General features: G+C 47.6%; 1 protein-coding gene across 1 annotated transcript in view; it reads left to right on the plus strand.

The window, feature by feature from the left end:
* The window catches only part of DDR2 (discoidin domain receptor tyrosine kinase 2), a 1,291,881-nt gene that overhangs the window by 351,193 nt on the left and 928,269 nt on the right, over nt 1-12,419 (plus strand). Inside the window, exon 3 of the mRNA XM_069641352.1 lies at nt 3,314-3,416. Coding sequence (XP_069497453.1) covers nt 3,314-3,416 — 103 coding nt within the window. The remainder of the gene's footprint in view (nt 1-3,313; nt 3,417-12,419) is intronic.

A 12,419-nucleotide genomic window follows, 5' to 3' on the forward strand; every position in this document is an offset into this window, starting at 1 on the left:
ACGGATCCGACGCTGCAGGGTCAGAAGATGATCGGACGCCAGTAGGGGGTGGGTGGGGGAACGTATTGGATGGTGTGGGGGGGGGTTAAGTTTGGCCGGATTTGGGCATGGTAAAATTGTCTTCACAGCCGAATTGACCACGGTCAATTCGGCCGCGAACAATTGTGCCACGGCCAAATCGTATATATCCTATTGTCTCCTTTTACCTTATGTTCGATTTTACTGTACGTATGTTATTTTTCATGAAGTATATGTAACTTTTCTGGCTACAACACTGATATCAAATTTAAATGATGATGATGGGAACAGAGAATGGAGGTTCTAAAATCAAAGTAATCTATTGCAAAATGTTTACTTTAACCAATGTTTTTCTAACTCTTATGAACCAAGCACCTGTTACGAGGATTTTGTGAAGGTTTAACGGCATTGGAGCACATTTCTTTGTCAGTCTATAGCCTTGAACCAACCCACTTGTTAAAAGCAAGCATTGGCAATGCCAACAGTTTTGTGTAGGCATGGGTAATGCAATTGCCAGGTACTGCCGAAGTGTTATTAAATGGCCATCAATTTTTATTGCACCAGTAGCATGTTTATAGCTCCAATTATGCCATTAACTCTCAGAAGACTGCTTTAAAAAACCAACGGCAGGGGGCAGTAGACTTTGTTTTGTTAGAGGCATATTTGTGTCACTGGTGTACTGCCTCCTGATGCTAAAGCTGATTTTCGCAAACATTTGATTGTGCTGCGAGAGTAGGCTTTTCTTTGTGATGCATGTGCGACAGAGAAAGATCTCACACTGCCCCATAGACAATAAATGGTGATATCACCTAATATTGAGAATGGAGGAGATGAGGATAAGAATTCAGCTCTGACTCCATATTGGCCTTTGTTACCTATCAAAGAAATCCTCCCCCGCCACCATCAACATTGATATAATTTTATTAGAAATAGCATGTTTTGGGGGCTTTTTATTCCTTATAGTGTACATTCATGGATTTTCTCAGCAGTACAAAATATAAATCAACTTCTTCCTTCAGCATGGCCCACAAGAGAGAGTCTGTTTCTCCCTGCTGCTCTGATTAATGGAGTAGGCAAGTGGCCACCCACCAGCCAATCCTGGATCATTCATTTAATTCCCCCTTGCTCCCCCACTATTTCCTTTTCTTTCTTTATTTTATTACTTCCTCCCCCTGCATTTTTTCATACATTTTCCCTGCACCCTGTATTATTTATGCGCTCCCAGTGCTGCCATCCTCCCAACTCCCTCCCCTGTCCCCTTCCCACCCCACTCCCGCCTCCCCCTGTCTGTGATTGGCTGCTTCCCCACAGAAGCCAAACCATACAAACTTGCACTGAGTCAGGAAGACCCTTCCTTCAGCATGGCCCACGTAAGAGAGTCTGATTCTCCCTACTGCTCGGATTAATGGAGTAGGTGAGTGGACCCCGCCTGCCAATCCCGGACCAGTCATTTAATTCTCACTGCGCTCCCCGCAGAATTTCATTTTATTTATTTCATTATTTCCTCCCCCTGCATTTTAAAATAAATGTTCCCTGTATTTAATTATTTTCCCAGCTCTCCCACTACTGCCATCCTCCAAACTCACTTCCCACCCCACTCCCGGCCCCTCCTGCCTGTGATTGACTGCTTCCCTTAAGGAAGTTTCCCTCTTAACAGAGATTCTCAGGGCAGCCTGGCCTGGGCAGCCATTGGCTAAGAGCCAGAGGCAAAGGGCAGCTCCCTACGAAGCAGCTCCACTCTGTGTGTGCCTGTGTTCTCCTGGGATATCTGCCGCAGTCAACCAGCAGCGACAGATAAGGTAAGTGGAGTGGCCCATAGGCATGGAGAACAGCCAATATTGTTCTTCATTAAAACTCCACCACTCTTATTACAATAAAACCCATTTGTGTTAGCGCGCCTTACCTCACAGTTTGCCAAATTGTGCAAGGTAGCCATATTCTGCACTTAGCCTAATTATGTAAGATAGCAGTTTTCTGCATTTAACAATTGCAAGGACTAGCCACCTGAAACACGTAGATAGATTTGTGAAGACTAGCCATGTGTCACACTTAGATTATGAAATTAACCATGCGCTTCACTAGATTGGATTGTGAAGTTTAATCATGCATCACATTAGATAGAATTGTGTAGATTAGCCACCTAGAAGAACTTGGAGAGTAGTCAATGTACTAACCTTCCCATTCCTTTCCCTTCCAACACACCACCCAAGTAATATACAAGCCCACTGGACTAGCCAATCCATACACAAACGCACACCCAACATAGGCAAGACTTGCATACAACAAACAATCCCTGACACTGGACCATAGCCCATATGGAAACAACAGGCAGTGTGCTCAACCACAACCTTAAATACCAGCAAATCTACCCATAAAACACACAGACACACCAACATAAAGCACTTACATAGAAACCAACCCAGGCATTGGGCCGTACCTGTACAGATACAACACGCCGGTGTGCACAACCACAGCCAATCTACATATAAAACACACAAACAAACCAACATAACAAGCACTCACATAGAAAACAACACAGACATTGGGCCTTACCCGTACAGATACAACAAGCCAGTGTGCACAATCACAGCCAATCACCCCATAAAACACATAAACAAACCAACATAACAAGCACTCACATAGAAAACAACCCAGACATTGGGCCTTGCCCATACGGATACAGCAAGCCAGTGCGCACAACCTCAACCTTAAATACCAGCCAATCTACATATAAAACACAGAGACACACCAACATAACAAGCACTCACATAACAACCTAGGCATTGGCCTTACCCGTACAGATACAACAAGCCAGTGCGCACAACCACAACCTTAAATACCAGCCAATCTACACATGAAACACACAGACACACCAACATAACAAGCAGTAACAGAAAACAATCCAGGCATTGGGCCTTCCCCGTAGGGATGCAACAAGTCAGTGCACGCAATCAACCATCTTCAAGCCAACACACACAGATGCCAGTTTCTCCTGGTTCTGGACCTATCCTTTCACTCTTCCCTCACTAACCAACCCTGACCCCTTTCTTGCATAGATTAGTTAAGTGGCCAATATTAAGAGAGCATCAGGGTAGATGCCCAGAAGCCACATGATTAACACTACACGCAGAATTGATATAATGCGTTACCTACTTGGCAATTACAAGAGCCAGTAATGCTGTGCTGTGAAACTTGATGTAGTTTCCCTGATTGTAAATGGGTTGTGATCCTGTTTTGATGGTAGAAGAAAATGAAATGGTTTGCTTACATTGGCTGCTCTGTCTTTCCTTTCCAGTGGTGTGTCGCTTTCCTTTGGGAATGTCGGGAGGTCACATCCCTGATGAAGATATCACAGCTTCCAGTCAATGGTCCGAGTCCACTGCTGCCAAGTACGGAAGGTGAGGCCAGCGCATACTTAAAAACTAGTCTGGTAGCCGGGGTCTTGGTAGCTAGCATATGTCTTGTTTCAGTGAGCAATGGGAAATGTATGGGGGTGCCTTCCCCCAGCCCACATCCTGCATAGGGAAATCCGTATAGGATGAGGATTGTTTCAAGTGCTGAATGTTTTTCTTTATATGGGGTGAGTGGAAGGCTGGGTAGGGTGTTCTGCGTGCAGTAATGTTGTGAATCGAAATTGTGCTATCTTTGCAGGAGAGGGATGCAAGGGAAAAGTGGATGTGTCTATTAATGTCTTGTGTTTTAGTAAACAAGAGAAAATGTCCAAGTGGAACTTAAAATGTAACGTAGTGGGCGATGAGTGGCCCCAGGGCTCCAGAAAAGAAGCATAACTACTCATGTAATTCCCTAAAGAAGGGATAGTATGTAACCTTTGGGTCCCCAGACGTTTTGGAAAACAAATCCCATGATCCCTCACCATTAACTAAATTGTGTAGAGCTGATGGGGGTTTTAGTCCAGAACACCTGGAGAGCCAAAGTTTGCAGTTCTCTGCCTTCACATCAGTAATTTGCTCACAAACAAATAGGGAGTGAAAGATCCGCAGGTGTCTGCCCCATGAAGCCACCTGCACTGCTCCATCGTGGCGGTAGGTGCGCAAGTATCAGCAGTGCGGGCTCAAAGTAGGCCAAACTATTTTGTTTTGCAATCTGAAACTTGGAGAAGGACAGTTAATTACAGTCTCTAAACCTTATTTCATTATAACTCATAAGCAGCATCCAGGGACTTTCCTATACTGCTCCCCCAAACTGGCCCATCAGCTAAAAGAGCTACACCAGTCTGGCCGACACTATTGGAGGTGTGCACTCTAGAGACATTGATGTGAGGTTGCTGGTATAACTGGTATAACTGGTGATTGTGGCAGGAGATTACTATTTACAACTTAATTGTTTATAAAACCTTCTTTTGATGACTATTCTTCTTGCAATTTCCAAATATCTGAGTAGCCTTTGCTTATCAAGATTTTGTCAGGCTACCCACCATGCACACATTGTGCCACCTCAAAGAAAACCTGGTTGTGCTCCAATTCATCCGCCCAGGATTCTCTTATTACCTGATGCATTACGGCCACACTCGCCCCCACTGCATGCACCTCATCATGCCACTCTCCATCTTGGATTGTAAGGGCTTATGTGACTAGAATAAGCAACCCTGTTCCAAGCTCCTAGTACACGAGAACTTGTTACTCATACTCTTGCAAACGTAATGATAACCAAGTCATTCAGTCATGATAGACGTGGAATATTTATCCACAAATAATTTTTCTGCTAAAATCCTGTAGATCTGCACAAATCCGTAACTTTTTGCTAGTGAAATTCCCCTAAATGTATGGCTTATTGTAATGGCTGCCTGTTTGTCCCAAATCTTGTTTGGTAGACTCTGAGCCTTCTAATTTTCTCACAAAACACCTTCTAGTGTTTTTATTGTCCACGGTCTAGAGTGGCATTAACAATTAACACTTTCTGCACTATTAGGCTCAAACCTCATCTCAAAGCTGCCTGGTTTCTCCATTTAATCACGTACACCCTTCTTGGCCATGTAAACTTTAAGTAATGCCATTTTGTCCTTAAAGTTGACCAGGACCTGGCGGAAATCCATGATTTGTATTCTGAAAACCTCAAAGCAATCAGGATTCCTCATGTCTGGGTTCTACAGGCGTCCTTTCCATCCAGTCTGTTGCAAATCTTCCCAATTTTGTTGAGCTATTATTGTGTATGGGGAGCATGCTCCTTTACACTCACAACTTGCACTTTAGCCCAACTGTCACTTTCATGGATATAATCTGTCATTTTTGTCAACAGCAAAGTTGCCCTGGAGGTCTGGATCGGGTCTTTTGGGGTACTTTGTTGGTGTGGATTATTATCTGGTCCCTTATCAGACCATTTGGCCCAATGCCAGCACCAAACTTGAACGATGTGGTAAAATTCATAAGGATGAAATGTACTCCTCCATGCCTTCGTTAACTGTTTTCTCTAGCAGAAATTGAATCTTTTTGAAGGCAAAATTATTCTTGCGGAGGAAGTCGTTGTTGAGTGCATCATAAGTGCATGAATGCATCATAAGCATTCATGTCTACCACACCCAAATCAGCTGCACTAATTTCACTAAATGTCCTCTGGTCCCAATGCATGCAATGGTAAAAACAATGTTTTTCAGGAGTGAGGCCATCATGGTAAACAGCATTTATGTGGGCCAGGAGGATAGCTCAGGGGCAATGTGCCTGTCCTGGAAACAAAACAACGCGGAGGCACCTGGGATCGATACTCGTCCTGCACTTAGAGGTCAGAATCTGGCATGAAGTGTGATATAACTGAGAAATGTAATTTTTTTAAAAAAAGATATTCTTTCAAGAACAGCATTTTCTACCCAAGCAATGGCTGGATAACCTGTGCTGCAAGAATACATTCTGAAGGTGGGCAATCATTGCCTGCATGCTGGCACACAGGCAAATTGTATTTGCTGCCAAAGGAGCAGATGTGGCTGTGAAGGACCACCAGGTAGTGCTGTGTGAGGCCCGTATATCATTGGAAATGTCCTTGTATTTTAACAGCATGAGTTAAGCGTCCTGCACTGGCTCACGTGGAAAGATCTGAGCATCTGCATGGCAGAACCCGGGGCATCAGCAGTAGTCACGTCGCACAGTGGAAAAAGAGGGATCACCCTGCACTAGCAACTGTTGCAGTGAGTTCACGCAAGCAAGCTTGCAGGAGTAGAGAGCAGATAGAGGAAGTACGAGGTAGTGCTTGCTGCACGGCCCTGTCTGTGATGTATCTCAACCAAGGCTAATGGAAGGCAGAGCCTAGTGCAAAGGTTTACCAAGGTAGACACAGTCTCTGTATCCTTAAAAACTGAAACAGCCTTGCCTTAGTAAGAACGGCCCACAAGCATCACCTCATCACGTCCAGATTTAATTGCAAAATATTGGGGGGATCCAGCTTCCCTGTCCGTGCGTCCGCACTCAGGAACAAGCTCCCACCCCACCTGCGAGAGGAAGCATCCTACAACACCTTCTGAAAAAAACTCAAAACCCACCTCTTCAACTAACTTTGCTCCGTTTTTCCCCTCCTGTCATATTTCTGTAACCAGCGGCTAGCTGCCCATGGGCTTTGTGCCTTTGCATAAATAAATAAATAAGGCAGCAAGAGGGACTGCAATCCACATAATTCTTCCTGGCCGCTCACGAAACAAGACCCTTCAGACATGGTTGGTCTGCCAAAGGTATGGGCTGCTATAGGGCCGCGATAAGTGCCCAGCTCATTGCTAAGTGTAGAGTTTAGGACACAAGACACAATGAGAAGGTAAAAACTTGGGTTTAATACCTCAAAAGGGCCTGCACAGCCTCCACCTCAAATAACAGCCACTAACTGCCTTGACTAACCTGGGGAATAATTTCTACCCTGTGTGAGGAGAGGCAAACAGAAATGCATATAAAGAGAAAATACAAAAAAATCTTACTCGCACGCACATAAAAAAAAAGATTTTTTTTTTATAGATGTACGCTGGAAGACTGCATCCCCTACAGAGTTTGATATGATCGACCCCCCTGGCCACCTCCACTCACTATCACAAAAAGGTGGTGGATTACGTGGTACTTTCAGGATTACACGTGCCACATCCTGGGTGGCTATGTGGATGTGTGCGGATGAGAAATCGTGCATACTTTCATTGAACTTTGTAGTGGACGTGCTTTGGAATGGTACGACATTTGTACTGTAAATGTGTAGACACGCTTCAATTGTTCTACAGGAGTGACAGTGTTGGATGATGGCGGCTTGGATGCGATTGGTGGATGCGTGTGCACCAATTTACGCGCAAAGCCAATGAAGTGGAGCTGCAGAGAAGATAGTGCAAATGGAAGAAGGGCTACTTTGGGAGGCGCACGTGCCAAAATCTGCCCTTTACACCACCTTGCTCAATTGCCATGGCAGTGTGGGGATTAGCCAATCAGGGAGTGCGGGTGTGGTTAACAGGAAGGGGAGGTAAAACTGCTATACATTATACTCTGCGTACTGAGGGTGGCTGACATGGGGAAACGCATTGTGTTGACTGTAGGTGATCCCTTTGTAATAGATCTGCACAACTATGCCCTGCAAAGACACTTTGACAGCAATGTTGGTTTGGTATGAGTGGACGCATTGTGGAACGCTGTGTATGAGTGCAATCTCGGGGCTATGCATGCACTTTGCAAAGACCTGGACAGTTTTCCAGTAGTAGATGTTATCGTCATCCATTACGGTGGCATGCATATGGGTTAGCTGGCTTTCTTAGATTTGTTACGTAGACTGAGGAAATTGCTGGATGTCGTGAGGACGGTTTTCCCCACCGCCAAGGTACTTTTCTCAACCATAACACCAAGAAGACTATGGCCCACTGCTCATGGATGTTGTTCCGAGCCAGACGCAGGAAGGTGTCTCCTCAACAGAAGCATGTCTACTTTTTGTCCGCTCATGGAAATGCTCTTCTGCAACAACTACCTCATTAGTTGTGGAAATGCAGAGTTTTTCCAAGAAAATGGCATTTTGTTGTCACCCATTGGCGATGCAGTTCTGTTTGCTCGAACCGAAACCGAAAAAGTGTTTCTGCACAAGCATCAAAACAAAACAAACCAAGAGGCTCTTTTAGGAGTCGCCACTTACCACAAAGTCCCCCTACCCTGGTTGCAAGTTATTCCTGCACGCCCGCACGCAGCACAAAAGCCACATCCGGGTTTTTGCAGGTAGCGGGCACGAAAATTGAACTGTGGGGATTGTCCAATCAGATGCTTAGCGTGTGCGGCAATAGGAAGAGGGACTCCTGCTTTACTCGGGCCCGGCCCTCGACATACTTGGGGACCCGCACGTGCCACATTCAGCGCTTGTCACCATGCTGGCCTATGGAAATGGGACTGTAGCGATTGTCCTATCAGGTGGTGCTCGGTGTGCATCACAGGAAAGCATGCCAATAGGAAGAAGTACTCCACCTGCTTTACTGGGGTGCGGCCCTCGCAGTACTTGGAGAAAGGCACGTGCAACATTCTGCACTTCTCAGCATGCCGGCCAATGGAAATGGGACTATGGCCTTTGGCCAATTAGGTACTCGGGGTGTATGTCACAGGAAACAGCACCAATAGGGAGAAGGAGTCTTCTTGTGTCCCCGGGGCGCGGCCCTCACGGTCATTAGGGGTAAGGCACGTGGCACATTTTGCACTTCTTACCATGGTGGCCAATGGGAATGGGACTATGGCCTTTGGCTAATCGGGTGCTCTGGGTGTGCGTCACAGGAAAGGGCGGCATTCACATTTTCAATTACTTTGTGTTCTGCGGCTGGCAAACATGGCAAGACGCACAGTTTTCATCGTGGGTGATGGCTTTGTGGAAGATCTGTGCATGTATGCCCTTCAAGAGGACTTGTCTGGCCATTTTGGTTTGGAGGGAGTGGACGCTTTGTGGTGTAGTGTCGAATTGTTCTGTTTCGGTGGACTTCTTGTAGAATGTCGATGTGTTGCCTCTTCGGCAACTGTACATTTTGTGATCTTGCACTTTGGAGCCTTCTTTTTGGGTTACATGCCTTGTTCCAGTGTGTTCCATCAACTGAAGATTATGATGAAAGTAGTGCAGCGCATTTTTCCTACTGCCAAGGTGCTTTTCTCATGTATACCCCTGAGAATAGTGTGGAAGTATTCCAATGATACCTGTCGCCAGCCAAGGTCAGAAGGGGTCTCATCAACAGAAGCATGTGTGACTTCTTTCAGTGCTGCTGGGATGTTCTCCTGTGAGCATGAGAACATTGGTTCGAGATACATACACCTTTTCAGGGCAAATGGCGTGTTTTTGTCGCACGGTGGTAATGAATGTTGTTTCGCAATCTACAAACTCCACTGAAGACCCTATTGTAAGATTGTGAGTTGATGTTGAAAACACACATTTATGTACGAAAATCGCACAAAAGGGGTTTCTAGGGAAGCATCTTTATAAACAAAAACTAAAAAAAAGCCTCCCAAAGGCTCTTTTTTTTTTTAAAATCAAATTTGATTAGGTTTCGCACCTGTGTTACAACAATGCAAAGCCTATTTAAACATGAATAAACAAGAAACCAGTTATAACCCCTCGCCCCCCACCCCTTCGCACCCCCCACCCCCCACCAGTTCAAGTTCTCAATAATTGAGTATTTGACGGGTTCTGAAAAGAGCATAGCAAAGTCTACATGTTGTGCACTTAGCACGCCAAAGTCATGGGCCGAGCTTTGAAGGACTCGGAGTTGGACCAGTGAACGCTGGCCTGAGGTCCCCAGAGGGGGGTTCTCCGGGTCCGGAGCCTAAGATTACACTGTGCGGCCGTATTTCTCGAAGAAGGGGAGCCATATTTCCTCGATGTTGGATCTAGATTCGTCGAGTAAATGCGTAAGGAATTCCATGTCGTAAATGGCCCGTACCTTGGTTACCCATGCTTTTTCCCCGGGCATTCCGGGGTTCTTCCATTTTTGTGCCAGGCAGCACCTGGCCGCCACCAACATGACCTGGAGCATGTGGTCATGGGTATTTTCATGATCGTCCCCAATGTTAATTCCGAAAAGGAGAAGCCAGGGGCAGGAAGGCCGCTCCACCCCATCTATCCCCTTAATCCATGTCAAAACCTCCTCCCAGTACTTTTGGACCACCGGGCACCTCCACCACATGTGAATATAATCCCCCCTTTCGGTCCTACACTTTCAGCAATGTGGATCGTACCCCGGCCTCATTCTAGCAATCCTCTGCGGGGGGTAGTGCCAGCGATGCAATACCTTGAGGGCCTGGTGGCGATACTGGAGTGAGGCCGTGGAGCGGTTGGCCCACCTACACATCTCTTTCCACCTCTCGTTGTCGATCTCCTCACCCAGGTCCTTTCCCCATTGTGTGCGTGCAGGTGGGGGGTCTCGCGGGACAGAAAAGAGGAAGAGCTTGTAGAGGCGGCATATTATTCCCTTGGAGCCCCTCGCCGAAAGGAGGAGTTTTTCAAAGTCTGTAAGGTCTCTCCTGAGGGTGTCCCCCCAGGATGGTTCGGTCAGGACTCCCTTGAGCTGGAGATAGTGAAAGGGGAACAGGGTGCCTATCCCCAGGGCCTCCTCTAGATCTTTCAGGGGTATGAAAGAGCCCCCCACCCAGAGGTGACCAGTCCTGCTAAGGCCTGCCTCGAACCATGTCTGGTACGCCGCTGGCTCCGCTATCTTGGCCAGGAAGGGGGGAGCCCAAATGCAGCTCAAGGGGGAGGGCCAGGTTGTGAGCCAGCGGTAATAACCCCCTCCCTCCTTCCATAGGGACCACAACACTTTTAGGACTGGGTGATACAAGACACTTCTGGGGATCTTTTTCCTCGGGACCCAGAGCCATTCCTCTATGGTGACGGGCACGAGAGGCCCATTGTCCATAGCTAACCATTGTTTTTTCGTCCCCGGGGCAAAGTGGTCGACCAGGACCCTCAGTTGGGAGGCCCTATGGTATGTTTCAAGGTCAGGGTATCCCACCCCTCCATCCTCCTTCGGTCTGGTCAGCACCTCATAGGAGATTCTGTGTTTCTTCCCTGACCAGAGAAAGTTGAGGAGGACTCGTTTCGTTTCCTTGAAAAATGTTTTGGGGATCAGCACCGGGAGCATTTGGAAAAGAAATAAAAACTTGGGAAGGATTACCATTTTTATGAGGTTGAGACGTGCCATCCAGGAGAGCCCCGACCCTGACCATCGCTCTATGTCTTTCCGAATTGCTGACCAGAGGGGGGGGGGATTTGCCGGGTATAGGCCCTCGGGATCACGGGTGACCTGGACTCCAAGGTACCGGAATCCATCGTCTCTCAGCCTGAAGGGGAGCCCGTTAACAAAGGTCAACTCTGAGTCTGGTAAATTACCCCCTACGAACGCCACCGATTTCTCCAAATTAACTTTGTACCCCGATAGGTCCCCATAGCGCGAGAGGCCCTGCAGCATTCGGGGGACTGTTTGGGATGGGTTTGTGATATAGAGCAGTGCATCGTCAGCAAAAAGGCAGACTTTGCACTGCATCTCTCCGACCTGTACTCCCCTGATGGCCGCATCGTTGCGGATCGAGATTGCCCATGGTTCCATCACGAGCGCATAAATTAGGAGGGACAAAGGACATCCCTGCCATGTACCACGCTCGAGGGAAATGCCCTCGACTCGGTCCCATTTGCCACCACTCTAGCGGAGGGGGAGGAGTAGAGCGCAGAGATCCAACCCAGCCACCTCGGGCCCATACCCAGGGTCGTGAATACCTCCCTCATAAAGGCCCAGCTTACCCTGTCAAAGGCCTTCTCAGCGTCAAGGGCCAGTAGGAGCGCGCCTTCGTCGCGGACCCCTCTCGAGGCAAGCACATGGAGCGTCTTCCGCATATTATCAAAGCCCTGCCTGTTCAAGACAAATCCCGCTTGGTCGGGGTGTATCAGGCGTGGGAGGCAGCCCTCAAATCTGGTGACCAGGATTCTGGCAAAGATCTTAGCGCCAAGATTGAGGAGTGAGCTGGGTCTATAAGACCCACATTCCGTCTGGTCCTTTCCGGGTTTTGCGTATAACAGTGATGAGGGCCTGCAAAAATGTCGGTGGGATGGACTCCCGGTTCCTGATCTGGTTAAACAATTTGGCCAGGGGCTTCAGCAGGACGGGTTGGGTCTGTTTGTAAAAGTCGGCTGTGTAGCCGTCTTCCCCCGGTGCCTTTCCCACCTTCAGTCTTTTGATGGCGCCCTCCACCTCCTCCTCTGATATCTCTCTCTCCAGGACCTCTAGCTCCACATCGGACAGCCTAGGCAGAGGGTGTTCTGCCAGGTAGGCGCGGATGTCCTCCAGTGATTCGCCTGCCTTTTTGGAATAGAGTTTGCTGTAATAGTCAGCGAAACACTCCACTATTTCCTCGCGGCCCCCATGAATCCCGCCGCCTTCATCCCTAAGACGAGTGACTCCCCTCTCAACCCTGCAGCCCGAGCCC

This window comes from Ambystoma mexicanum, chromosome 1q (assembly GCF_040938575.1).
Source record: "Ambystoma mexicanum isolate Mex_15411 chromosome 1q, UKY_AmexF1_1, whole genome shotgun sequence".
NCBI lineage: Eukaryota > Metazoa > Chordata > Amphibia > Caudata > Ambystomatidae > Ambystoma > Ambystoma mexicanum.